At 51.0% G+C, this 25,181-nt stretch overlaps 1 protein-coding gene across 2 annotated transcripts in view; it reads right to left on the bottom strand.

The window, feature by feature from the left end:
- The window catches only part of LOC138467452 (uncharacterized), a 665,424-nt gene that overhangs the window by 533,894 nt on the left and 106,349 nt on the right, over positions 1 to 25,181 (bottom strand). For both annotated transcript variants that reach the window (XM_069607453.1, XM_069607454.1), the window contains exon 3: positions 12,611 to 12,721. In XM_069607453.1, coding sequence (XP_069463554.1) covers positions 12,611 to 12,721 — 111 coding nt within the window. The remainder of the gene's footprint in view (positions 1 to 12,610; positions 12,722 to 25,181) is intronic.

The following is a 25,181-nucleotide window of genomic DNA, read 5'->3' as shown; positions in this document are numbered from 1 at the left end:
ATCATCTATGATGATCTTCTTACCTTTGCCCTTCAATTCCATGAACTGTAAAATAAATCTTATTTCCTCCTTCACCCACTTAGGTGCATTCTCCAGTTTTTCGACATATCACGCAATGTGGAAGTCATTCGAACTGAGGTTCTCTAGGCTGGGTTATTACAGGTTTCTAACTCAACCTTCCACTAATCCTTTCTCTGAAACCAAAAGACCGGTTTAGGAATCACAACACTGGTACCCTGTGGATAGCAAAGTCACTTTCAGAGATCTATGTATTATCCACAGGGCTTTACTGAGGCTGCCGCCCAAGCTACCACAAACAAAAGATAACAAGAGCTGTCTCACAGGACCAGTAAGGTCTGACACCTCATTGAAAATACAAAGAGGATGTGACTGTTTGTGCTTTTGAACCCCCTTGTCCTCCCGTACCTCCACACTCTCCTCACCTGAACTTCCTGAGTTGTCTGTGTCTAGTAGATTCCGCCGGCTTAGGTAGTCTCTTCCCTTTTTTGGTAGCACTTGCCTGTCTCGGAGCGAAGCCACAGTGACCGCTGACTGGACAGCTGTCCCGGGACTCCTCTTCCGGGAGCAAGCCGGAAAACAGGGAAAAACCCACACGGGGGAAAAAACCCTTGGTGAGGAGATTGTAGGCAGGTAAGCAGGCGAAAGTCCAAGACAGAACTTGCAGGCAGGAAGAGGTGCAGAAATCCGCGGGAAGGAAAACCACCAAGGAATATCCGACGAGGAAAAAACTCTGGTAGCTGAGGAGATTACTGCAGGTGAGTTGAGGAATCCCTACGAGGTAGGGAACAGGCAGCCGAGGAGGGAATGGTACCGCAGAACCACTGGGCCCCGGAGAACACGGCCCAGAGAGAAAGAGAAAGTACAAAGGGAAAAACTGGAGGACCGCTAGCAGAGAGGGAAGCGGCAAAGGGGAAAGGCAAAGCCCGCCGCCGAAGCAGCGACCGAGAGGGGGAAGGAGAGAGAACACAGAGATCGCCGCAGGATCAGCGAGAGAAAAAGGAAGAGGAGAGAACCACTGCCGGAGGTGATGGCAGAGAGAAAGAAGAAAAGTAGAAAACAGTTCCCCTAGGAGAGCGAAAACAAGCCGGCACCAAGATCCGCTGCAGGAGCCAAAGCGGGCAGAGGATAACAGGAGGAGCCACAAAACAGAGCGAAGGAACCAGGGTAGCTGGAGCGAGAACCAGCGAGGTTGAAACGCAGCGACTGCCGGGAGGAAGGAGAATATAACTCCCGGCAGCCATGCGCCCGGCCAATGGGCCTATACCAGAAACAAAGAAGGGACTGCAATCCCTATCTGCCGGTTCGCAGTCTCCAACATGGAAGGAGCCGCGAACCGCGGTAGCGATTGCGGATGACAGAGGAAGCCAGGTGGCCGAACATTGACACAACAGAGGCACTACGCAAAACAAACAACCTACTAGCCACACAGGGGAAGACAATCATCAGTGGTTTAGAAAAAGTCTGAAGACTTTCCTCTTTTAAAAAAACATAACATACGACCTTGGAAAGTGATCATTTTCGGGACATCTGCTTGGCTGACAATGTTCTAAGTGCTGAATCTGGTCTCTTTTTCACCTTCTGTAGCAACTATTGCCTGCCTTAGTCACTAGCCCTTTTTCCACCCCTGTTTGCTAGCACTTATGTCTGTCTGTATTGTGCCTTACATTGCACTTTTTGATCTAAATGTTTCAAGGCTGTGAAGATCAGTTCCCTCACCCGCTCGGCTCCCTCCATTGTGTTCTGCGTAGTGGCTGTACTTTATAAATCCCCAATTAAGAAATGAATAACAGTTCTGTGTCTGCCTAAGAGACTTTGCCTCAATGTGAAAAAGTCTGGAAGAGCTTTATTAGCTCACGTGGTAACTAGGGAAGAAGTTCAGAATTCTGTGCACTATCTACACGACCTTCAGAGAAAAGAGGAACACAGAAGAAAATCAACATTACATCTGGCAAGTGCAGTTTGACCAAGTCCGGTCTATACTAGAAGAAAAAGCATGAGGTCGAAACCATAGGGTGCGAGGTGGTATCCTCTAGAACGTCTTAAAAGCCCATGCGTTGGCCCTACCAAGTCTCCACTCCTTCAGAAGAATGCTCTTAAAGACATCTTGGTTTAAGGAAGCATTTGACTGCTACCAGAGGTTATGAGACCTTCCCCCTCTCGCCCTGGCACTCCCAAGAAGCACTGCACACCTTTATCCACAAAAAGAATAATGTTTTGCAGGACTTACAAAAACTTAAAACCTTAGGTGATAACCAAGTCATCCATCCAGGCACCACGAGTGAGAGACACAATGCTGGTGTGTGCAGTGTGGCATGACATCTCAGAGAATGTTGGTGAATTATTGGAATGTTCCATGTGCATGTCAACTGTGGGTTCAGCTGGCATGAGTGAGGTGGCCAGTGAGTATGTCCTGTCCCTTTGCACCCCGAAGTGACTGGAGATCCATGACAAGTAACTGGAATAAAGACGTATGCATTTTGTACCTTAGCCCCCACTGCCTCATCCTTGTGAAAACTTCAACCTAGATTATAACACTGGTGCCTGCCGTGTCAAGGACAATCAGGACATATAACAGGATATATAGCACAATGTGTCATTGTGGCACATAAGAAATCAAGCAAGCAAAGGAAAACAACAAATCTATAGACATTTTTGTGTCACTCATTGAGTATTCTTCTCCCCTTGCATCTCATTTCCTTCCCCTTATATTTCCAGACGATGGGCTCTCATTCCGAGCATGGAGGTCCGGAAATAAGGTAGCAATGTACCGGCACCCTTTCTGGACCGCCATAGTAAGAGAATGCCGGTAGGGGCCATGGATCCCCCATCAGGCCTGACCTGCTGGGTTTTCAGGCCCCTACCGCCAAGCCTCTCAATGAAGCACCGGCACCGTTAGCAATGGTGCCGGTGCTTCAGTGACCCCATGGAAATGGGGAGTAACCGTTACTGCCACCCCTTGTGATATCCCACTGGCACCTGGTGGTAAGGGTGTCACAGGGTCACTGGTAACCCGCCGCCTACCGGCGGGTTTTACCGGCAACCCCGTAATGAGCCACATATCTCATTTAATTACACTCAAAGCCATAAGACAATACCTTAGTCCAATTCCCACTTCTCTAATGTCACAGTAGTGACGAAAATATTTTCAGTCTCCCCAGGTAACATCAGACGTGAGGGAAATGGAGGAAAGCTGGTAGCACTGCTCCCAATATGGCAGTGGGAGAGGCACCAGGCTGTGCAGTTGGACCATCGCTTTAACAGGCCTGCTGGAATCAATTTTATTTATTTTTATTTATTTGCATTTATAAAGTGCACTGGCAGCCCAGGGGCATCGAGGCGCTGTTACAAGAGAGTGACTTAGTTACATGTAACATGCGGCGTAGCAAGGTTGGAACGGGTTACATGGGTAGCATCATATACAGACGACTTAGTTACTTGAAGAAAAGCAGTGTTACAGGCAAGACAATTCAATGCATTTAGAGTCCTATGGGGTAGACACTGGCAGGTTTCAGATGAACAGTCGTGTTTTGATTGCTTTGCGGAAGGCTATTTGGATGAAAGTCCTCTGAAGTTGCGTGGCAAGGCGTTCCACTGGGTCGCAGCGATGAATGGGAAGCAGGAGCCTCCAACGCGCGCTCTTATGACCATCGGCACTGAAAGTAGGTTGGTGTATGGGGTTCTGATTGGTCTTTCTGTGGGTGGTCTGGTGATTCTCTGTGGTAGGTATTGAGGGGCTGTGTGGTGGATGCATTTGTGAGCGAGGGACAATGTTTTAAATATGACACGTTCATTGACGGGAAGCCAGTGGGCTTGTTTCCTGGCAGCTAAAATGTGATCCCTTCTTGGGATGTCTATGGCAGCCCGAAGTGCATTATTTTGGACTATTTGTAATTTTTCAATATTCTTTGTGGAGGGAGGACATTGCAGTAGTGAAGTCGGGCCCCGATTATAGTCTGCTCTTGCTGTCTGCCCATCAAGCCCCGTCCCCTCCTGGATATTGCTGCTGCTACTCCGCGCTAGGGTGGAACCCCGCAGGGGTGAAAGGGCGCGGGAGTTTGCTCCCACCTGGGTGTTTGTAGCCCGCAGGGGGGGAGCGCTGAATCCCACGCACATTGCCTGCCCACTCTGTTGACACCCAACAGTGGGAGCTTGGAGGCTGGAGTCTGAACCGAGCTGCTGTACGCCGTATGGAAGCCGCTGCTGCCTCCAAAGGAGGTAACTCAGGAGATAAACCCCCCCCCCCCCCTGATGTCATTTCTGGTCCATTTTGGAAATATTCCCTGGGGGCCATTATGCTGGACAATCCTGCTGAAGACACTGGGGAAACCCATGCTCCCACACCCCGTGTGTTCTACCGCCCATATCCTGGCCCAAGTGCCGCTCTAGGCACCAAGAGGAAAATCAGGCTCCTAAAAAGGAGCTCGATATTGGGACCCAAAGTTGCTCCAACTGCTCATGGCGCACAAGGAACCGCTCATGAGCTCATAGCACCCACCGCCTTCGGGGATGCTCACCTGTTGATCAAAGAAATCTCCCAATTCCTGGGCAGCCACGGGGCAGGGGCCCTTTCCATTCCTGTACCGAAACTGCCTGCTGCAGTTCCCGAGTTCCAGCCAATTACCCCTGTTGCTGTGGCGAATGCTGCTTGCGTAACCCCGTCTGCTCTCCCACTCAAACTGCACAGCCATTAGAAAGGTCTATGGAAGGCCTCCCGTCTGCCCCTGACCCCCCCAGGGCCATGGAGAGTGAGGGAGCACTTACAGCTGACTCTGTATCTGACCCCTAGCCCCGCGCCTCCCTCCCCCTGACTAGTATGTCTGGGTCTGCTGCTATTCCACCACCCAACCCAATGACATTTCTGCACAGGAGAGGAAGGAGGATGGTGGGATGACCCCTTCTGTCTGTTGTTGTAACTGTAACTTAGTCCTGGCTGAGGTCTCCCAGATCAATACTTAGTTGCTGACCATCACTGCAGTGGTGGCGGCCAGCAGTACACCTGCAGGGGACCCAACATGTAACCAGGATGAAGCACGGGATAACTTACGTATCGGAGTTGATTGTGTCTATAACTTCCCCCTCCACCCCCGCACTCTGATAAGGGCCCCTACTTATCCCTGCCTGTGTACACAGAGCCAAGCTCAGAGATTAACCTCCAGAAAGCAAATACGAATGAAGGGCTATTTTCCAAGCTTCCACAATCCATTCTAGTGCAAAAGGGGCCCCTACACCCAGAGGCCCCAGCTAGGTTGGCACCCTTAAGAGTTTACCCTTTCCCTGCCAAGTATGGCAGACAGTTGGACAATAGGACCATATCAATGCAAAGAGTTCCCAAACCGCTCTCAAGACTTCTGGAATCAAGGGAGGCACTCATGAACAAAACCCTACACTGGATGAGAACGGTATCCAGTCATTTTTTCGAAAACGTAGTTTAGAATGACAAATGTTTTGAAACAAATGCATCGAAAAAATGCATTTTTTTGTAGGTAAAGTTTTTTTTTTTTAACTAAAATGGGTGTTAAGGGGTAAAAAACGGTGGTTGGCGGAACCCCCCATTCAAAAAAATAAAATATTAAATTTTCTTTAACACATTTTTATTCGAAACTTTGCCATTCGAAACTATGGCATTCAAAAATATCACTATAAACCATGACAACCACGGGGGGTGCTCTTTTTTGACCAAGAACCATATTCTTAACTGCATCAGAATGTCTAAACGGGGGGAAGAGGACTCTGTCGAATTAAAACTCTGTGACTATGTAGTGGCCCGGGACATACTGAAAGCCTACAAGACCCGCCCCCTGCACTCTAATAGTGTAATTGAACTGTCTTTTTACCCCGGGGGTCTTGGGCTTCCAGGATCAGTGTTGACATGTGGAAATGCTATCCCCCAGGGGGGTAGAAGGTCTAATTGGTTCTTTTGTAACCAGTCTCAACAACAACGGGGTTCTGCCCAAACCTGTATGACTAGCTGAGGGTTGCTGTAGGACTCAGGCCCTCTGAGAAAATGTTTCCAACACTGTCTCCTTTCTTGACTGTTTCTCACTGGTGGAAATAATTTGTACGGTATATTTATGATTGTTATGTATCCTTTGATGGCTATCAGCCGAATAAAGTTATGTTGATTGATTGATATAGTCAAGCAGTTTTGCTCTGTCAGGAAGGGTCTAGCTGTGTTGAGTAGTTTACAGTGGTAGGCAGCTGAAGAAGCAATGGCATTTTCCTGCCTCATCATTGAGAGCAGTACTGACCTCTGACAAAAGGAGAAGTGCTATGTTTTTAGGGGTAGAACTAAGCCTCATTTGAATATGGTCTTTCCACTTTTTAATGGCTTGGCAGGCAAAGAACAATGGTCTGGAGGGTTGCACAGAGCAATTCCAGAGGATACGATTAATTCCAAACCTTCCAGCCGTCACCTCTTTTGCTTTACTATAGTCACCCCAAGTGGGACGGGTATGTCCAGACATGAGTCCTGTGCCTGTTGGGCCTAGAGACCCAAGCTGCTCCTCACTGATGAGGCCCAACAAGGCCAAAACTTGTTTAGGGACGGTTGTAGTGTCGTGCAGAAGGGATGTGACCAAGCAGTTCGGGCTGGACTGCCCCTTTTGGGGTGGGACCAAGCATGATTTGCTTATGGTCTTTCCCCTTTTGTATTGGCTTGGCAGGCGCAGAACGATGGTCTGGAGGGTTGCCCAGAGCAATGTTAGTGTTAAGACAGTGTTAAGATTCATTGTAAACCTTCCAGCTATCACCTCTTCTTTTGATGTTCGAATAAAGGCCTGTCACTGTGACTATCCTGCTGCTTCCTCTCCAGGTTTCAATCTGGTATCCTTTTCCACCTTGGGGTTGTAAGTAACAATGGGGCGGTGAGTGTCATTGTAGACAACTTAAACCTTCAATTTCATTATCTATAATGTCACTTGGAAACCGTCATTGGTAACCATCCCCATCATGGATTCCTCAATTCTATAATTAAACTATAGAGATGGGATTGATGCGCCATACTATGTGGTAATGGCCTGGAAGCAATAAGGCCCTTTAAGGAGGGCCACTAGCACCCACAACTGCCCGTTAATCTTATCACTATGTCTTTAGCACTTGAACACAACATCCAGAGTGCTAAGAGCCTGTTTTACGTAAAATACCCAAAAATGAAAAATACAATCAAGATGGCTGCCGTAGCGGGCACATCAAGTCCCGATTGGGCTGTCCTGTACCAGGAGCACCTCCACGCATTGTGACAGCACGTCTACTGAACTACAGAGATCATGACACTGTCTTACACATGGCGAGGGCGACGGACCCGATCACGTATAACAGGAATAGGATTGGTTTCTTTCCGGCCTATACGAGAAAGGTACAACAGGGCCAACAGTCTTAAGTATGCTCTCTTCTTCAAGGTTCTGCTCAAGGTCTGCCACAAGGGCACAGTTCATCTATTTCAAAACCCTAGGGAGGCTTGGGATTGGATGTAGATGCATATCCTTTCCGGGTCGGTGTCTGGATCACCTAAGGACCAGGCCAACCTGCGCCGCGACCGAGAGTCGTCCTCTGCCCTATTTGATACACAGGGATCCGCCCTGGTTGGGTCCGCTGGTGGCATGCGAGAAACTGAGGACACTGGCTGACCAGGGGAGGGGCGGTTGGCCTCTCTTCAGATGCATATAGGAGGATATTCTACGGACACTATAAGTATCAAGTCTTGCAACTGAAGCTCCTGTGTATGGTGTGCCCCTGGTGGGAGCTCAATGGGGGCACGGATGGCTCTTGTAGGTGACCCTGAATTTGTTTGAGAGGGTTGTTGTATGGTTGGGTTCTATGGGGTTTGGGCAACAGGTGCTTTTAGTTGGGGGGAAGTACAGGGTGAGGGGGGCTGTTAGAAAAAGGGGGAGTTGGGTGGTGGAGGGATTGGAGGGGTTCTTTTAACGAATGGGACACTGATGGGGATGACAGTCTGGGAGGCTTTTCTGTCACATTTCTAGATCAGGGTGCAGGGGTTGGGTTCTCCTTCGGAACAATGTTCTTATCTCATACATATGGTGTGGGGGATGGAACTAGGAAGCTTTCCTTTTTATCCTGGAATGTGAATGGGTTGGGGTAAAGTGTGAAGTGGTGATTGGTGCTACAACCTCAACTGGCATTCACCCGACCTGGTCCTTCTTACTGAAACTCATTTGGCTGGGTCAGAGTGCTTTTTTTTCAAGTGCACAAACTACCGAACTGCGGTACATGCCGGTTTCTCCAGGGGGGCGAGAGGTGCTCTGATATGAATACATAAACAGATTCCCTTCTGGCTCTTGGCTGTGACACAGGATCTACGAGTGTACTTTGTGCTGGTGCGGGGAGAGTTATGGAGGAAGGTTTGGGGGGTGGTATGTGTGTATGCCCCTTGGCGCTGGACCTCTTGAATGAAATCCAGGCAGTGCATTGGTGTACTCAGGTGGATAGTTGGATCGTGGCGGGAGATTTTAATGACTTAATCGAGCCAGCACAAGATTGTAAGCACAGCAGTGGTAGAATTGCTGGCACCCCAACAAAAATCAACACATTCTCCCTCGCGTTGGGGCTGGTAGATGCCTGGAAGGCTCTGCACCCATCGGATCAGGGTTCCTCCTTCTTGTCTGAATTACATAACTCCCTATCTACGCAAGACTAATTTTTCATCCAGCAAGGAGACCTGCATAGGCTCCGCTCGGTTAGTTTCTTGGCCAGCGGTATCTCTGACCACTCTCCCTTGATCGTGGAGATTGATACTAGCAGAGATAAGAGGAGGCCGCCATGGCGCATGAACAGCTAGTATCTGGGATTCCCCGAATGTTTGGAGGGGGTGGCCTCCAAGGCAAGTGAGTACTTTGTCATTAATGAAAGGTTGGTACATAGTCTGGAGGTATTATGGGAAGGCTAGAAGGTGGTCCTACAGGGTGAAATGATATCCCTAGTGGCAGCCCACAGAACTGTTCATAGACAGGCAGTGAGGGAGGCAGAGGAGCATGAGATAGCTGCAGAGGTGGCATACTTGGAAGAGGGTATCCCGGACAGACGGGAGGCACTCCAGAAAGCCCAAGATCGACTATGGAACATAGCCCTGGATAATGGCAGACAAGCGCACTGGTTCAAACGAAGCCAGATTTATGAGACACGGGCTGTTGCCAGGAAAATGCTGGCCTCTCTGGAAAAGAAGAATAAGGGGCACAGGCACGTGAGGGAGGTTAAAGGCCTGGGAGGGGAGAGAATTGTGGAGAATGTGGGGATCGCAGAAGCATCCGCTACATATTATGAGGATCTCCATCGCTCCCAACAGGCAGGGGACCAGTCACAAGGGCTTTCCTGGAGGATATCACCCTGCCACGGCTGACTCCCACTCACAGTGCTGACCTAGAGGTGGATATCACCGGGGAGGAGGTTGCAGCTGCTATTTCCCATCTTCAATCGGGGGAAGGCCCCTGGGCCCAATGAGTTTCCGGTTGAGTTCTGGAAGAGGCTGGCTGAGACAACGTCTCTGCACATGCACAACTTATTTAATTACTTAAAGACCACCAGCTGCTTCCCCCAGACCTCAGGAGAGTTTGCATTGTCGTCATCCCCAAGGCGGGCAAGAGCGCAGAGACTTGTGCCTTCTAGGAGTCTATCTCCCTGATTGATGGAGAGGTTAAGATCCTGGCGCGGGTGCTGGCGTAGCGCCTCAATAGAGTGGTCGCCTCCCTGGTCCACCCGGATCAGTGTGGATGTATGCCCGCTAAATCCACCCGGATGAATATTCACAGGTTACTCATGGCCATATCTCAGGCACAGGAACTGAAAGATCCATGAGCACTTCTCTTGGTGGATCTGGAAAATGCCTTTGATTCCATGGAATGGAGGTTCCTATCGGAGGTGCAGTCTCGCATGGGGTTCAGGGAGGGCTTTCTGGGGTGGGTTTGCCTACTATATGCATCACTAAGGGCTGAGGTCTGGGATAATGGGGTGGCCTCCCGGGCTTGCCCCCTGGAAAGGGAGATGAGGCACGGCTGCCCTCTCTCCCCCCTCTCAAGCGCTATTGAGCCGTTGGCAATCCACCTAAGGACGGACCAGACGTGGTCAGGTTTCTGTTGGCAGCATGGGGGTGAGGATAAGGTCTTGCTGAATGCAGATGATCTTTTGGGGTATCTGAGCAAGCCGCCTGCACCCAGGTCACACGCATCCTGCAGGACTTCCGAGGGGCTAGTGGGTTGAGGCTGAATTGGGGCCAGTCTATCTTCTTCCCGCTTCAGGTGACAGGTGGTGCTCTCCCCCAGGGCTGGCCATATTGTGTCTCGGTCGAGGGTTTCAAGTACTTGGGGGTGTGGGTAGGCCCAGACCTTACAGACTACATGCGTATCAATCTACATCCTATTTCTGATAGGTTCCTTCGTGATGCCAGTCTCTGGGGGTCCTTTCCACTGACACTACTCAGAAAGGCGCCCCTTTTCAAGATGTTAGCCCTTCCTTTATGTCCTCCAGAATGCCCCCCTACAAATCCCCAAGATAGAATTAGACAGGGCTGAGGCCACTCTTCGGACCATTCTTTGGGGTGGGGCTCAGCCTTGTATTTGTATTGCCCTGGCTACACTGCAAGGTTCGGTGTGGGAAGGAGGTATTGGGCTCCCCAACCTGCGCGGCTACTAATGGGCTGGCCAATTGGCGGTTGTAAGTGACTTGTTGCATGGGGACACATCTTTGACGCATGTTGCGGCAGAGCAGGGATGGATGGCGGGTTCTACCTCCCTCACAGATTCTTTATGGTGTTCAGAAGAATGCTGCTTCCATCCATGATGCAGCATACCATACAGGTGTGGAGGGACTCCCATCGTCATGTGGGATGGAGAGCAGGGCTAGCCTTGCACAACCCCTATGGGATAATGCCCATATGCCAGAAGTAAACAAGATTGGTAGACTTGGGGTCTGGATGGGATGTAACGTGTTGCGTATTGCAGATGTGGTGAGGGAGGGTGCGTTGGTGACATTTATTGAGTTGCGCGACAAGTTTGGTCTGCCGGAGACTGAGAGATACTATTATTTGCAGTTATCGTTCGCCCTGTCAGTTCAGCTTCAGTCACTCCAGGAAGTGCCGACTTGCTCCCCGCTAGAGGCTAATCTCCTCCCAGAGCACATAAACAAAAAGGTTATCTCTACCCTTTACCAGATCCTTACTGCCTTTGCCACAAAAGAGTTGATCAGTCTTAAGCCACGATGTGAAAGAGATGTGGGGCTGTTGGAACCAGAGGATTGGGTGGAGGCTTTTCTGTCCCCTAGGGAAATAGGGATCTCTTCTCGAATAAGGTGAATACAATTTAAGGTACTTCACAGGGTTTACTACTCTCACGCCGCCTTATTTAAATGAGTTCTTGCAGACCATTGCTGAGTGCCTTAGATGTAGGGGGACGGAAGACACCTTTTTCCATCCTCTTTGGGAATGCCTGCAGATCCGCTGCTTCTGGCAGAAATGTCTGGGGAAGATTAATTCTGTTTCGGGATTGATAATCCCTGGGGAACCACGGTTACTGCTGCTAGGGTTGTGGAGTGAAACTGCCTTCACTCGGTATGAGAAACTGTTTGTATCTAAGACTGCCGGACTGATGATACGAACTATTGCGTCAATTTGGGGGCCAGCAGAACGCCCACTGCTGGCAAAGTGGGCCTCTGAAATGGACAGCTGTATGGCCCTAGAGAAGAGAGTGTATAATGCAAGGAGTTGCCCGGGGAAATGTGATAAGATATGGGGTCGGTGATAGAGGGAGGTTTAGAGAGGGGGACTCAGACTTCACACTACAATCTGCCTGCAGGGGCCGTAGCGCCTGGCAGGTCTGACCCTGCCAGGCGCTTCGGCCCCCGACAGGCAGAGTTGTCCGTCTCCCCACTCCCATGGAATCCTATTGGACTCTACAGGAATGGGGAGTTACCAAACCCGCCGCCTGACTTCCCGCGCCGCCGGGACTTGTAATGTCCATGTGGCACCGGGCAGTCAGGTTGCGGATTTGGTGTTTCCGGGTCGACTGTAACCTGCCGGTGGCACTAGCGGGGTTGCCACCGACCTGGAAACACCGTCCTCGGAATGAGGCCCTATGGTTTTATCTGAGTTGGTTGTTCTTATTTTGTCTCAAATGCAAAACAATAAAAAGTGTGTTTTTTTAAAGATGGCTGCCGCAGAAAAAGCATATGGGTGATAATTCTATATATGCCCTCTCATTATTGTCTCACTTCCATCTATATGTCCAGACGTCAGTTTATTTTCTATCACTTTAATTTCATTTTCCCACATTTCCTTCTCCCTTTCATTGTGCGACTCTTTCTTAACATCACTAATTTCAAATCGTTACCAAAGTTCACCTAAGACTTTCCTGCTCTCAAACAATTCAAGGGGAAAATGTGTGGACATCAAGAAAACAAGATAGGTTTGACTTGAAGGATGAAGGATACATCGAGGTCCCTCATGGTGTGTTTCCAATGTCACCTGCCCATCCTCAATGCTGCAGCCTGTACATACACTGGCTTGTCTGCTTCGGAGGAGCATACATTAACCTCTGTCTATGTCAGTGTGCATTATCCGTTTGCAGAAAATGGCTTTCTCACTTACTTTTTGAATGATTATTTTTCCGTCTTCGTTTGGCCTTTTGGTTCTCCACAGGGTACATCTCTTGCATGTCCTTGGCTCTTAATGTGAAGAGAGTGGTGGCAATAAGAGGACCTATTGATAAAAAAAAGTATAAATTAACAATGCGTAAACAGGTCCTTGTCTAATGACCGGAATTCCTTCATGGCATATGTTGGATAAAAAACTAAAAATGTTATGACAGCATGGTCAGTAAATTAAAGAAAAACAGCAGGTATATCACCTTAAGACCTTTCCTTACTCTCTAAGGATGTGCGCGGCCTGGGAAGGACTATAGAACTTACTAAACCAGACCCCAAAGCCTGAATCAGATTCCGATCGGTCAGTGGTATACAGAAAGAAAAAATCATGAATTTCATCAAGCAGCACCATTTGTGGCAGAGTGCCAGCTACAAAGCTTCTCCGTGGAAACCTGACGAATTAGAGACAACGTATGCAATTCTATGCATTCATGTCTTTTATATAAGGAAGGGGCTCCTAGCTCCAACAGAAATGGGCTCCTAAATCTATAATCCAATATACTATTCATAATGCATACACATTTACATCTCAAATAACATAATTAGTTACCTCACACTAAAGGTAGACAACATGCACGTTTTAATCCGTCAAATATGTAGAAGACAAATGCACAGAGCTCAAAATGTATTTGACCTCGGCACTAGCCATCAGTAAGTGACACTCGGCATTTAGTGAGTAAGAAATGGTTTTCTGAGAAGAGTTATTGTAAGGTGTGCTAAACATGTTGAGGAGACTGGTCTGCGAACCAGATTAAGGTTGGAGAAGAGCATTGTGATGTATGCCTTGATGAAAATCAAAATAAAGAAAGTTTGTAAAAAAAAAAAACGTTTTAAAAATGAAATGTTTTTGTGTGTTTACGTCCATGTGGGGAACAGGCATTCATGCCAGGTGGTGACTGACTTTTGATACCTGGCTAGTAGGTTCTTCCCGGAAATTATATTTTTGCAAAATGAATTTACATTTTTCAGTATGAAGTGCATTCACTGATCTCTTTACACAAATCAACACTTCAAATATAATTCGCCAACATGAATAAATACAAAAAATAATCATAATCAATGTGTTTATGTCGGCATAGCCATAAAACAAACACACAAAATACACACCAACAAATAATACACAATATGAGAAGAACAACATTTAAAATAGAATGATTACACAATTCACAACCCATACACTTAAGCGCTCAATATTAACTTTACAGCTTCATCCTAATACTCCTACTGAATTCATCAGCTAAAGAGTACAAATATTCAGATCTTCAAGAGATAAAGTGCTGTGTGCCATATACAATAAGTCACAACAATTAATTGACACTATGATAAAACATAACAATCGCAATACACTCTTGTAGCAGTAGAACAGCCAATCACAGCTGCATTCATGCTGAGATAGAATCCCTGCACTAGGTCGGTATCTGCTGCTAAATATCTGGATATTTGCCGCCATGCTCCAGCCAAATACTGGACCAAGGAATTTTTAATGACAGAGTCATTAGATGTTTTGCAAATACTTAATGCGTCTCGTCCATTTCTAATTCCTTTGGCTTTGAACAATGGTTTCAATTCACGACCCCTCAGAATATTATAGAGGGGCAAAGCGGAAGGGAATGGATTCGCGTTTCATTCTGCATTGTACAATACTGACCACTAGCAGTGCGTGCAATTTCCACCCCACCTTGTCATTAAGGCCCAACTAGGGTTTTGGCAAAAAGGACACAGTCCTTAGTTTCCAGTCTATCGAGGCAGGGTTCTATTCCTACGGAATGCTTAATCCTCGGGTAGTCTCTAATTAGTCGACCCTTCTTACTAGAACACCACATCTCACATATTGCCCATTTTCCATAAACCCCTATGAGCCAAAAGCTATTCTGCATTCTATACCTGAAGGGATTAAACCATAAATCAGAAAGGTGTAGTACGGAGAACATTGATGAAACATATTTGAACCAAGGTAGATCACCCACCCGCACCAGGAGATGCTCACTGTTCCAAATCCTCAGGCAATAAAGAAGGGGGTTTAATTACAATTTATGGGCTATTCCCAACACGTCCAATTCCATCTTAGTTAAAGTGACGGTGCACTATATGGCAGGCACAACAGCCTTTTTAGGACCTTATTTTCCGGTATAACTTTGACCTGGGGGTTCCTACACCTTGGAGGGTGGCATATCAAGATCTTAGTTTTAACAATATTTAGTTAGTTAGACCCTTATCCTTTATTAAGTTCTTATTATCCTTTATTAAGATCTTATTTTCCTGTATTTCTACTAGAGAGGCGTTACTGTGACCCCACAGTTCTGAGACATAGATAGCAGCCACAACAGCTTGGGAATTATGAACCTCAAGGGCGCTAGACATCACCCGATCATCATAATATATGGAAAACATTAACTTTGCTTCCCCCCTGCTTTTTCCGATTTTTGATTCCAAATTAATTGTGCTATTAATTCGGACACCTAGGTAATCAAATGTGTCTACTATATCTACAGTGATGTCATCTATTGTAAACTTTGACCTAGGGCGTTCCTACACCTTGGAGGGTGGCATATCAAGATCTTATTTTTAACAATATTTAGATAGTTAGACCCTTATCCTTTATTAAGTTGTTAAAAGATGCCAGTTGTGGTTGAAGTTCCATCTGTGTTTTGGATAATAGGATTGCGTCATCTGCATAAAAAAGGGTCACTAGTATGAGACCACCCACGGACAGAGCATCCGCATCGAGTTCTGATATTTTGTTTATCATATCGTTTATGGACAGCGAAAATAACAGGTACACACTCCTGATGAACCTCAATGTCAGCATTGAACGGAAGGCTATGTCTGTTGTTTGAACCTCCTGTGAGGAATCCAGGGAATTCGTCCCTTCTCCCCAAGGGGGAGTCACTCTTTTGGGACTAGGAAGGTGAGCCTGTTATGCAATACGACTCTCCCTAGGGGACAGGACAAGCGGAAACCCACTGGGGTGACACACGCCCCAAGAAATGCCCAAGTAAGGATTCCATCCCACCTCCGTTCACTTAAAAATCCCCAATGTTTGTTGGGTATATAGGAATTGAACAAGGCAAACAGGTACAGGGCCCCTTTAAAGTGGATGGCTTGGTTTCTGACATGTATTTTTTGCCGCCTCTTTGTGACAATCCAAACCAATGGAATCTTCCATTCAATTTCAGGGAGGAAGTTAGGGACCCCCACTGAGCCAGAGAGTATCAGTCAGAGAGTGAGTAAGGCTGGCTTGCGCAGACTTGCAGAGGAGGGAGTCTCTCCCTCACAGGAAGAACAAAGAGCCACCAGTCGGTGTGATTGGTGGAGACTCAAGGCGGCCCACAGAACGCTGATGCTTCGACGAAGGAGGATATCACAACACGCCCCGGCCACTGAGCAAAGAAGCACAACTGAAGGAAACAAGATGGACTAGTGTCATATCCCGCCAAAGCCCAAGTTCTGAGAAGGGAGAAGTAATGTGGAATAGCCAACTACGGAGATCAGAGCTAAGTTGAGAGCTTGGGTCCGCATGGACCAGAGAGACTGCCTCCACTAGGGAGCACTGCCGCTGGAGAGAAGGTACGTGGCAGCATACAAGGGGCGGTAGGAGGGTGGCAAGGCCAAAACCGCGCCCATGTTATGCTGAGAATATAAATACCCACGGAGAGGGTGAGAGAAGCGATAAACCAACAGGCCTGATAGGTCCATAGCCCACCGTGGGCTGAACATCTGAATTACCCACAAGCGTGAGAGAAGCAACAAACCAAGCCAGGCTAAACAAATCCGAAGTCTACATGGGGTTGAGAAGACGAATATCCCAGGAGGGGGTGATGGAAGCGACAACCAAAACTGGACAGAGCAGACCCAGAGCCCACATGGGCCTAAGGATCCGAATATCCCAGAAGCGGGTGAGAGAAGTGACAGACCCAGGAGGGCTGTGCAGGCCCGTAGCACACAGAGGCTGAAAATCTGAATTACCTACGAGGCGGTGAGAGACGTAACAAACCAAACCCGGCTAAAATATTCCAAAGCCCATGCAGGGCTAAGAAGACAAATACCCTTGGAGGGGGCTATAGAAAAGGCAACTCAATTCGGGCAGAGCAGACACGGAGCTATCAATGCCATACAAATGGCTTTATGAGAGGAGCTGGGATCTCTAACTTGTCCAGCTCTCTCCATAATTTGGAGCGAGATACCATATCAAACGACATTTGCAGGTGTAAAAAAGGGTATGTAGATTGGTTGCCTTTTGGGGAATACAAACTTGCATAATAACAATAAACCAACAGCAGCCAAAATGTTTGATCAATAGTAGAAACCCCTTTTCTAAAGCCTGCTTGCACGGGAGATTGGTGCAATGAGCACAGGAATCAAGCTTCCAATCTAATAAGTAACTGCCTTACCAGCTTTTTGTGTCAACAAGGCTATCTTTACCTCAATAGATGTAAACGGATCAATGCAGGCTCCTGGCATGCTTTATATACAATGGGATTGGTACTCAGGCATCGTTCTTCAGGATTATACTTTTCATATAGAGTACCAATGTAGGCAGTCCACTGCTCTAGGGCTATGTCATTATAATGAGGGCTCACTTCCACCTTCTGGCAATTCTATTGGGCTGCCAGAAGTCCTCCTTATTGTTAGATTGTGCACCCTTGATCAGGTTTGAGCAGACCTGGTGTGCATGCTCCTCGCTTTTCTGAATGATGAGCTCTTTGCATGACGCCCTGAACCTGGCCATGGTAATCTTATCCTCCCCTGTGGTCTTTTTTTGCTTCATTATGAACCTACTCTACACTCTGCATTATACCAACTCACTTGATTACTATTATACTGTCCATGGGAAGATGTTATCGCAGAAAATGTGACAAATGATTTTTAATTAAATCTGCCAACTTATTGTAAAATCGAATGATTCAATAAGCAGCATCATAATGGAATTGTTAGATAGGATTTAACTTGGACCACTGGACCCGTTTAAGTAATGTAGCGTCACAAGGAAATGCTGAAGATGTCACAGAAATGCATATTCTAAATCAAAGGGTCATAAAGCAGGTGCGATTTGCCCAAAGATAGAAACACACAATTCGTCAAAAGATTCATACCAACATTTTTCCCTTCAGACTCACATATTCATTCTGCTCAATGTATAAGCAATTAATGCATTCATACCTGCCCCCTTTTCTGGATAGCTTTGAGAGTTATGTGAAACAATAACAATTCATTCTGGATTAATTTCTAGGAATTGATAATGCAATGTTCACATCCCTTTTTATTGGTCGGCATTAGATTTGGCACATTAATGTCCACATGGTAACACACCGTCAACAGAAATGGAATCATATAATGTGGCAGGCATATTCAAGTTATCAATCGGGCACCATTGAGGGATCCCAGTAAGTACTGCAGGAGGGATGTAAATGTGAATTCCCAATGGCTAAAGACATAAGCATACAACCTGTAAAGGTAGACAGTGACTTGAATAGAAGTGAGTGTTCAGACGATGAGGGCGGGGAGTTCTTGTTAGCAGGAGGGACATTTTCATGTTGCAAGCTACTAGGGTGGCATATAAAGTCACTTGCCTCTCATCTCAACCCACCACATGCAGGAAGCACAGTTCTTTACTTGCCAAGACTCAATTATAATTCGCCAATCCTTATGTTTTGACGTGTATTGTTAGAGACGTCGACCGCAGCATTCAAATGTATCTTATAAAATATGCACATTTGTGAGCTCATTTAAATATGCAGTTGTGAAAGCTACTTTGAAAACGCGTGCACACCATCTCATGCTATCATTGCGACAGCCCAGTTAAATTTAAAGTAGACTGTGAAAGTGACAATTGACTAAAATAAAATGGCGGACCCACACTGATAGAGAAAAAGAATCGTGACATGGTCAAAAAAGACTTAAAAGAAAAATTGAAAAAACTAAAACACAGGACGAGTGAGGGAAAGTGCAAGAGAAATGGATGGGCTCAATTTTTTTTAAAAAAGGTCAAAAACAGCAACTTGTTAAAATAAAGCATTTACAAAGCCAATAGTTTGGGCGTTTACCACTGTTCTGTGCTTTTTGCATTCATAGGCATCAGGGTACAAGGCGGAGAGTGAGAGATGGTGCCATTGATGACGAGCAAGAGGAGATATGAGGGAGAAAGTGTGTGAGGGTAAGAGAAAAGGCAAGGGGGTCAGAGGAAGGATGAGAGGCAATAGAGAGTGGAGTTGGAATGGGTGGGTAGGGGGTAGAGAGAGCGGAGTTGGGGTGGGTGGGTAGGGGGTAGAGAGAGCGGAGTTGGGGTGGGTGGGTATAGGGTAGAGAGAGCGGAGTTGGGGTGGGTGGGTAGGGGGTAGAGAGAGCGGAGTTGGGGTGGGTGGGTAGGGGGTAGAGAGAGCTGAGTTGGGGTGGGTGGGTAGGGTGTAGAGAGAGTGGAGTTGGGGTGGGTGGGTAAGGGTAGGGCTAGAGAGAGTGGAGTTGGGGTGGGTCGGTAGGGGTAGGGGTAGAGAGAGTGGAGTCGGGGTGGGTGGGTGGGTAGGGGTAGGCGGATAGAGAGAGTGGAGTTGGGGTGGTTGGATGGGGGGTAGAGAGAGTGGAGTTGGGGTGGGTGGGGTGGTGGGGGGTAGAGAGAGTGGAGTTGGGGTGGGTGGGTGGGGGGGTAGTGAGAGTGGAGTTGGGGTGGGTGGGTGGGGGGGTAGAGAGAGTGGAGTTGGGGTGGGGGGGTAGAGGGAGTGGAGTTGGGGTGGGTGGCTGGGGGGGTAGAGGGAGTGGAGTGGTGTGCAGTCATAATGTCGACATCAATAATGTCGACAGTCAAAATGTCGACAAATTAATGTCGAAAAACAATAATGTCGACAAACAAAAATGTCGACATTTTTCGATATTTTTTTGAAATTTAATTTATTGTATGAATAAATAAATAAATATATATATATGATGTGTTGAGTATGAGGGGTGGTTGGGGGGTGTGGGGGGGTGGCAGGGGGGTGTTGGGTGAGGGGGGGTTGGGGGGGACCCCCCCATAGTAAATACTATTTTTATTTATTTAATTATTGACTAAATAAATAAATATATAATTGTTATGTGTTGAGTATGAGGGGTGAAAGGGTGGTTGGGGGGTGTGGGGGGGTGGCAGGGGGGTGTTGGGTGAGGGGGGGTTGGGGGGGGACCCCCCCCATAGTAAATGATCCTTTTTTAGGTTATTTATTTATTGAATAAATAAATAAATAAATAAATAAATAAATAATTGGTATGTGTTGAGTATGAGGGGTGAAAGGGTGGTTGGGGGTGTGGGGGGGGGGGTTGCAGGGGGGTGTTGGGTGAGGTGTTGATAGTTTTAAGGGTTTATAGTCATAATGTCAAAAAAAAAAATGTCGACATTTTTTTTTCGAAAAAATGACTTTTTACATTATAAGTATAGGATGTCGACATTATTATTTTCGACATTTTTTTTTCGAAATTTTTGTCTGTCGACATTTTTTTTTCGACATTATGACTATAAACCGAGTGGAGTTGGGGTGGGTGGAGTGGAGTTGTGGGGTAGAGGGAGTGGAGTTGGGGTGGGTGGGTGGGGGGGTAGAGGGAGTGGAGTTGGGGTGGGTGGGTGGGGGGGTAGAGGGAGTGGAGTCGGGGTGGGTGGGTGGGGGGGTAGAGGGAGTGGAGTCGGGGTGGGTGGGTGGGGGGGTAGAGGGAGTGGAGTCGGGGTGGGTGGGTATTGGGGTAGAGGGAGTGGAGTCGGGGTGGAGTGGGGGGGTAGAGGGAGTGGAGTCGGGGTGGGTGGGTGGGGGGGTAGAGGGAGTGGAGTTGGGGTGGGTGGGTGGGGGGGTAGAGGGAGTGGAGTTGGGGTGGGTGGGTGGGGGGGTAGAGGGAGTGGAGTTGGGGTGGGTGGGTGGGGGGGTAGAGGGAGTGGAGTTGGGGTGGGTGGGTGGGGGGGTCGAGGGAGTGGAGTTGGGGTGGGTGGGTGGGGGGTCGAGGGAGTGGCGTTGGGGTGGGTGGGTGGGGGGTCGAGGGAGTGGAGTTGGGGTGGGTGGGGGGGTCGAGGGAGTGGAGTTGGGGTGGGTGGGTGGGGGGTAGAGGGAGTGGAGTTGGGGTGGGTGGGTGGGGGGTAGAGGGAGTGGAGTTGGGGTGGGTGGGTGGGGGGTAGAGGGAGTGGAGTTGTGGTGGGTGGGTGGGGGGTAGAGGGAGTGGAGTTGGGGTGGGTGGGTGGGGGGTAGAGGGAGTGGAGTTGGGGTGGGTGGGTGGGGGGTAGAGGGAGTGGAGTTGGGGTGGGTGGGTGGGGGGTAGATCGAGTTGAGTTGGGGTGGGTGGGTGGGGGGTAGAGGGAGTGGAGTTGGGGTGGGTGGGTGGGGGGTGGAGGGAGTGGAGTTGGGGTGGGTGGGTGGGGGGTAGAGGGAGTGGAGTTGGGGTGGGTGGGTGGGGGGTAGAGGGAGTGGAGTTGGGGTGGGTGGGTGGGGGTAGAGGGAGTGGAGTTGGGGTGGGTGGGTGGGGGTAGAGGGAGTGGAGTTGGGGTGGGTGGGTGGGGGTAGAGGGAGTGGAGTTGGGGTGGGTGGGTGGGGTAGAGGGAGTTGAGTTTGGGTGGGTGGAGTTTCCTAGAGGGAGTGGAGTTGAGGTGGGTGGGTGGGTGGGGTAGAGGGAGTGGAGTTGCGGTGGGTGGCTGGGTGGGGTAGAGGGAGTGGAGCTGGGGCGGGTGGGCGGGGTAGAAGGATTGGAGCTGGGGCTGGTGGGAGGGGTAGAGGGAGTGGAGCTGGGGCGGGTGGGTGGGGTAGAGGGAGTGGAGCTGGGGCGAGTGGGTGGGGTAGAGGGAGTGGAGCTGGGGCGGGTGGGTGGGGTAGAGGGAGTGGAGCTGGGGCGGGTGGGTGGGGTAGAGGGAGTGGAGCTGGGGCGGGTGGGTGGGGTCAGAGGGAGTGGAGCTGGGGCGGGTGGGTGGGGTCAGAGGGAGTGGAGCTGGGGCGGGTGGGTGGGGTCAGAGGGAGTGGAGCTGGGGCGGGTGGGTGGGGTCAGAGGGAGTGGAGCTGGGGCGGGTGGGTGGGGGTAGAGGGAGTGGAGCTGGGGCGGGTGGGTCATGTAGAAGGAGTGGAGCTGGGGCGGGTGGGTGGGGGTAGAGGGAGTGGAGCTCGGTAGAGGGAGTGGAGTTGGGGCGGGCGGGTGGGGGTAGAGGGAGTGGAGTTGGGGCGGGCGGGTGGGGGTAGAGGGAGTGGAGTTGGGGCGGGCGGGTGGGGGGTAGAGGGAGTGGAGTTGGGGCGGGCGGGTGGGGGGTAGAGGGAGTGGAGTTGGGGTGGGTGGGTGGGGGGTAGAGGGAGTGGAGTTGGGGTGGGTGGGTGGGGGGTAGAGGGAGTGGAGTTGGGGTGGGTGGGTGGGGGGTAGAGGGAGTGGAGTTGGGGTGGGTGGGTGGGGGGTAGAGGGAGTGGAGTTGGGGTGGGTGGGTGGGGGGTAGAGGGAGTGGAGTTGGGGTGGGTGGGTGGGGGTAGAGGGAGTGGAGTTGGGGTGGGTGGGTGGGGGGTAGAGGGAGTGGAGTTGGGGTGGGTGGGTGGGGGGTAGAGGGAGTGGAGTTGGGGTGGGTGGGTGGGGGGTAGAGGGAGTGGAGTTGGGGTGGGTGGGTGGGGGGTAGAGGGAGTGGAGTTGGGGTGGGTGGGTGGGGGGTAGAGGGAGTGGAGTTGGGGTGGGTGGGTGGGGGGTAGAGGGAGTGGAGTTGGGGTGGGTGGGGGTAGAGGGAGTGGAGTTGGGGTGGGTGGGTGGGGGTAGAGGGAGTGGAGTTGGGGTGGGTGGGTGGGGGTAGAGGGAGTGGAGTTGGGGTGGGTGGGTGGGGTAGAGGGAGTGGAGTTGGGGTGGGTGGGTGGCCTAGAGGGAGTGGAGTTGAGGTGGGTGGGTGGGTGGGGTAGAGGGAGTGGAGTTGCGGTGGGTGGGTGGGTGGGGTAGAGGGAGTGGAGCTGGGGCGGGTGGGCGGGGTAGAAGGATTGGAGCTGGGGCTGGTGGGAGGGGTAGAGGGAGTGGAGCTGGGGCGGGTGGGTGGGGTAGAGGGAGTGGAGCTGGGGCGGGTGGGTGGGGTAGAGGGAGTGGAGCTGGGGCGGGTGGGTTTTGTAGAGGGAGTGGAGCTGGGGCGGGTGGGTGGGGTAGAGGGAGTGGAGCTGGGGCGGGTGGGTGGGGTCAGAGGGAGTGGAGCTGGGGCGGGTGGGTGGGGTCAGAGGGAGTGGAGCTGGGGCGGGTGGGTCGGGGTAGAGGGAGTGGAGCTGGGGCGGGTGGGTCATGTAGAAGGAGTGGAGCTGGGGCGGGTGGGTGGGGGTAGAGGGAGTGGAGCTCGGTAGAGGGAGTGGAGTTGGGGCGGGCGGGTGGGGGTAGAGGGAGTGGAGTTGGGGCGGGCGGGTGGGGGTAGAGGGAATGGAGTTGGGGCGGGCGGGTGGGGGTAGAGGGAGTGGAGTTGGGGCGGGCGGGTGGGGGTAGAGGGAGTGGAGTTGGGGCGGGCGGGTGGGGGTAGAGGGAGTAGAGTTGGGGTGGGCGGGAGGGAGTAGAGTTGGGGTGGGCGGGTGGGGGTAGAGGGAGTGGAGTTGGGGTGGGAGGGTGGGGGTAGAGGGAGTGGAGTTGGGGTGGGAGGGTGGGGGTAGAGAAAGTAGAGTTGGGGTGGGTGGGTGGGTGGGGGTAGAGAAAGTGGAGTTGGGGTGGGTAGGTGGGTGGGTGGGGGTAGAGAAAGTGGAGTTGGGGTGGGTAGGTGGGTGGGTGGGGGTAGAGAAAGTGGAGTTGGGGGGTAGAGAAAGTGGAGTTGGGGTGGGTGGGTGGGGGTAGAGAAAGTGGAGTTGGGGTGGGTGGGTGGGGGTAGAGAAAGTGGAGTTGGGGTGGGTGGGTGGGGGTAGAGAAAGTGGAGTTGGGGTGGGTGGGTGGGGGTAGAGAAAGTGGAGTTGGGGTGGGTGGGTGGGGGTAGAGAAAGTGGAGTTGGGGTGGGAGGGTGGGGGTAGAGAAAGTGGAGTTGGGGTGGGAGGGTGGGGGTAGAGAAAGTGGAGTTGGGGTGGGAGGGTGGGGGTAGAGAAAGTGGAGTTGGGGTGGGAGGGTGGGGGTAGAGAAAGTGGAGTTGGGGTGGGAGGGTGGGGGTAGAGAAAGTGGAGTTGGGGTGGGAGGGTGGGGGTAGAGAAAGTGGAGTTGGGGTGGGAGGGTGGGGGTAGAGAAAGTGGAGTTGGGGTGGGAGGGTGGGGGTAGAGAAAGTGGAGTTGGGGTGGGAGGTGGGTGGGGGTAGAGAAAGTGGATGGAGTTGGGGTGGGTGGGTTGTTTGGGGGTAGAGAAAGTGGAGTTGGGGTGGGTGGGTGGGTGGGGGTAGAGAAAGTGGAGTTGGGGTGGGTGGGTGGGTGGGGGTAGAGAAAGTGGAGTTGGGGTGGGGGTGGGGGGGTGGGGGTAGAGAAAGTGGAGTTGGGGTGGGTGGGTGGGTGGGGTTAGAGAAAGTAGAGTTGGGGTGGGTGGGTGGGGGGTGAGGGTAGTAGAGAAAGTAGAGTTGGGGTGGGTGGGTGGTTGGGTGGGTGGGTGTAGAGAAAGTAGAGTTGGGGTGGGTGTGTGGGGGTAGAGAAAGTGGAGTTGGGGTGGGAGGGTGGGGTAGAGAAAGTGGAGTTGGGGTGGGAGGGTGGGGGTAGAGAAAGTGGAGTTGGGGTGGGAGGGTGGGGGTAGAGAAAGTGGAGTTGGGGTGGGAGGGTGGGGGTAGAGAAAGTGGAGTTGGGGTGGGAGGGTGGGGGTAGAGAAAGTGGAGTTGGGGTGGCAGGGTGGGGGTAGAGAAAGTGGAGTTGGGGTGGGAGGGTGGGGGTAGAGAAAGTGGAGTTGGGGTGGGAGGGTGGGGGTAGAGAAAGTGGAGTTGGGGTGGGAGGGTGGGGGTAGTGATAGTGGAGTTGGGGTGGGTGGGTGGCGGTAGTGATAGTGGAGTTGGGGTGGGTGGGTGGGTAGTTTAGTGGAGTTGGGGTGGGTGGGGGGTAGAGAGAGTGGAGTTTGGGTGGGTGGGGGGGTAGAGAGAGTGGAGTTGGGGTGGGTGGGTGGGGGGGTAGAGAGAGTGGAGTTGGGGTGGGTGGGTGGGGGGTGAGAGAGTAGAGTTTTGGGTAGAGAGGAGTTGTTGTGGGTGGGTGGGGGGTAGAGAGGGTGGAGTTGGGGGGGGGGGGGGTAGAGGTGTGGTGTTGGTGTGGGTGGGGGTAGAGAGAATGGAGTTGGTGGTGGGTGGGGTAGAGAGAATGGAGTTGGGGTGGGTGGGTGGGGGTAGAGAGAATGGAGTTGGGGGGTGGGTGGGTGGGGGTAGAGAGATGGAGTTGGGGTGGGTGGGTGGGGGGTAGAGAGAATGGAGTTGGGGTGGGTGGGTGGGGGGTAGAGAGAATGGAGTTGGGGTGGGTGGTTTGGGGGTAGAGAGAATGGAGTTGGGGTGGGTGGGTGGGGGGTAGGAGAGAATGGAGTTGGGGTGGGTGGGGGTGGAGTGGGGTGGGGGGGTGGGGGTAGAGAGAATGGAGTTGGGGTGGGGGGGTGGGGGGTAGGAGTGGAGTTGGGGTGGGGGGGGTGGGGGTAGAGAAGTGGAGTTGGGG

Source organism: Ambystoma mexicanum, chromosome 4q, assembly GCF_040938575.1.
Source record: "Ambystoma mexicanum isolate Mex_15411 chromosome 4q, UKY_AmexF1_1, whole genome shotgun sequence".
Taxonomy (NCBI): domain Eukaryota; kingdom Metazoa; phylum Chordata; class Amphibia; order Caudata; family Ambystomatidae; genus Ambystoma; species Ambystoma mexicanum.
The sequence above is the reverse complement of the archived record's forward strand: the minus strand, read 5'-3'. Positions and strand labels throughout refer to the sequence as shown.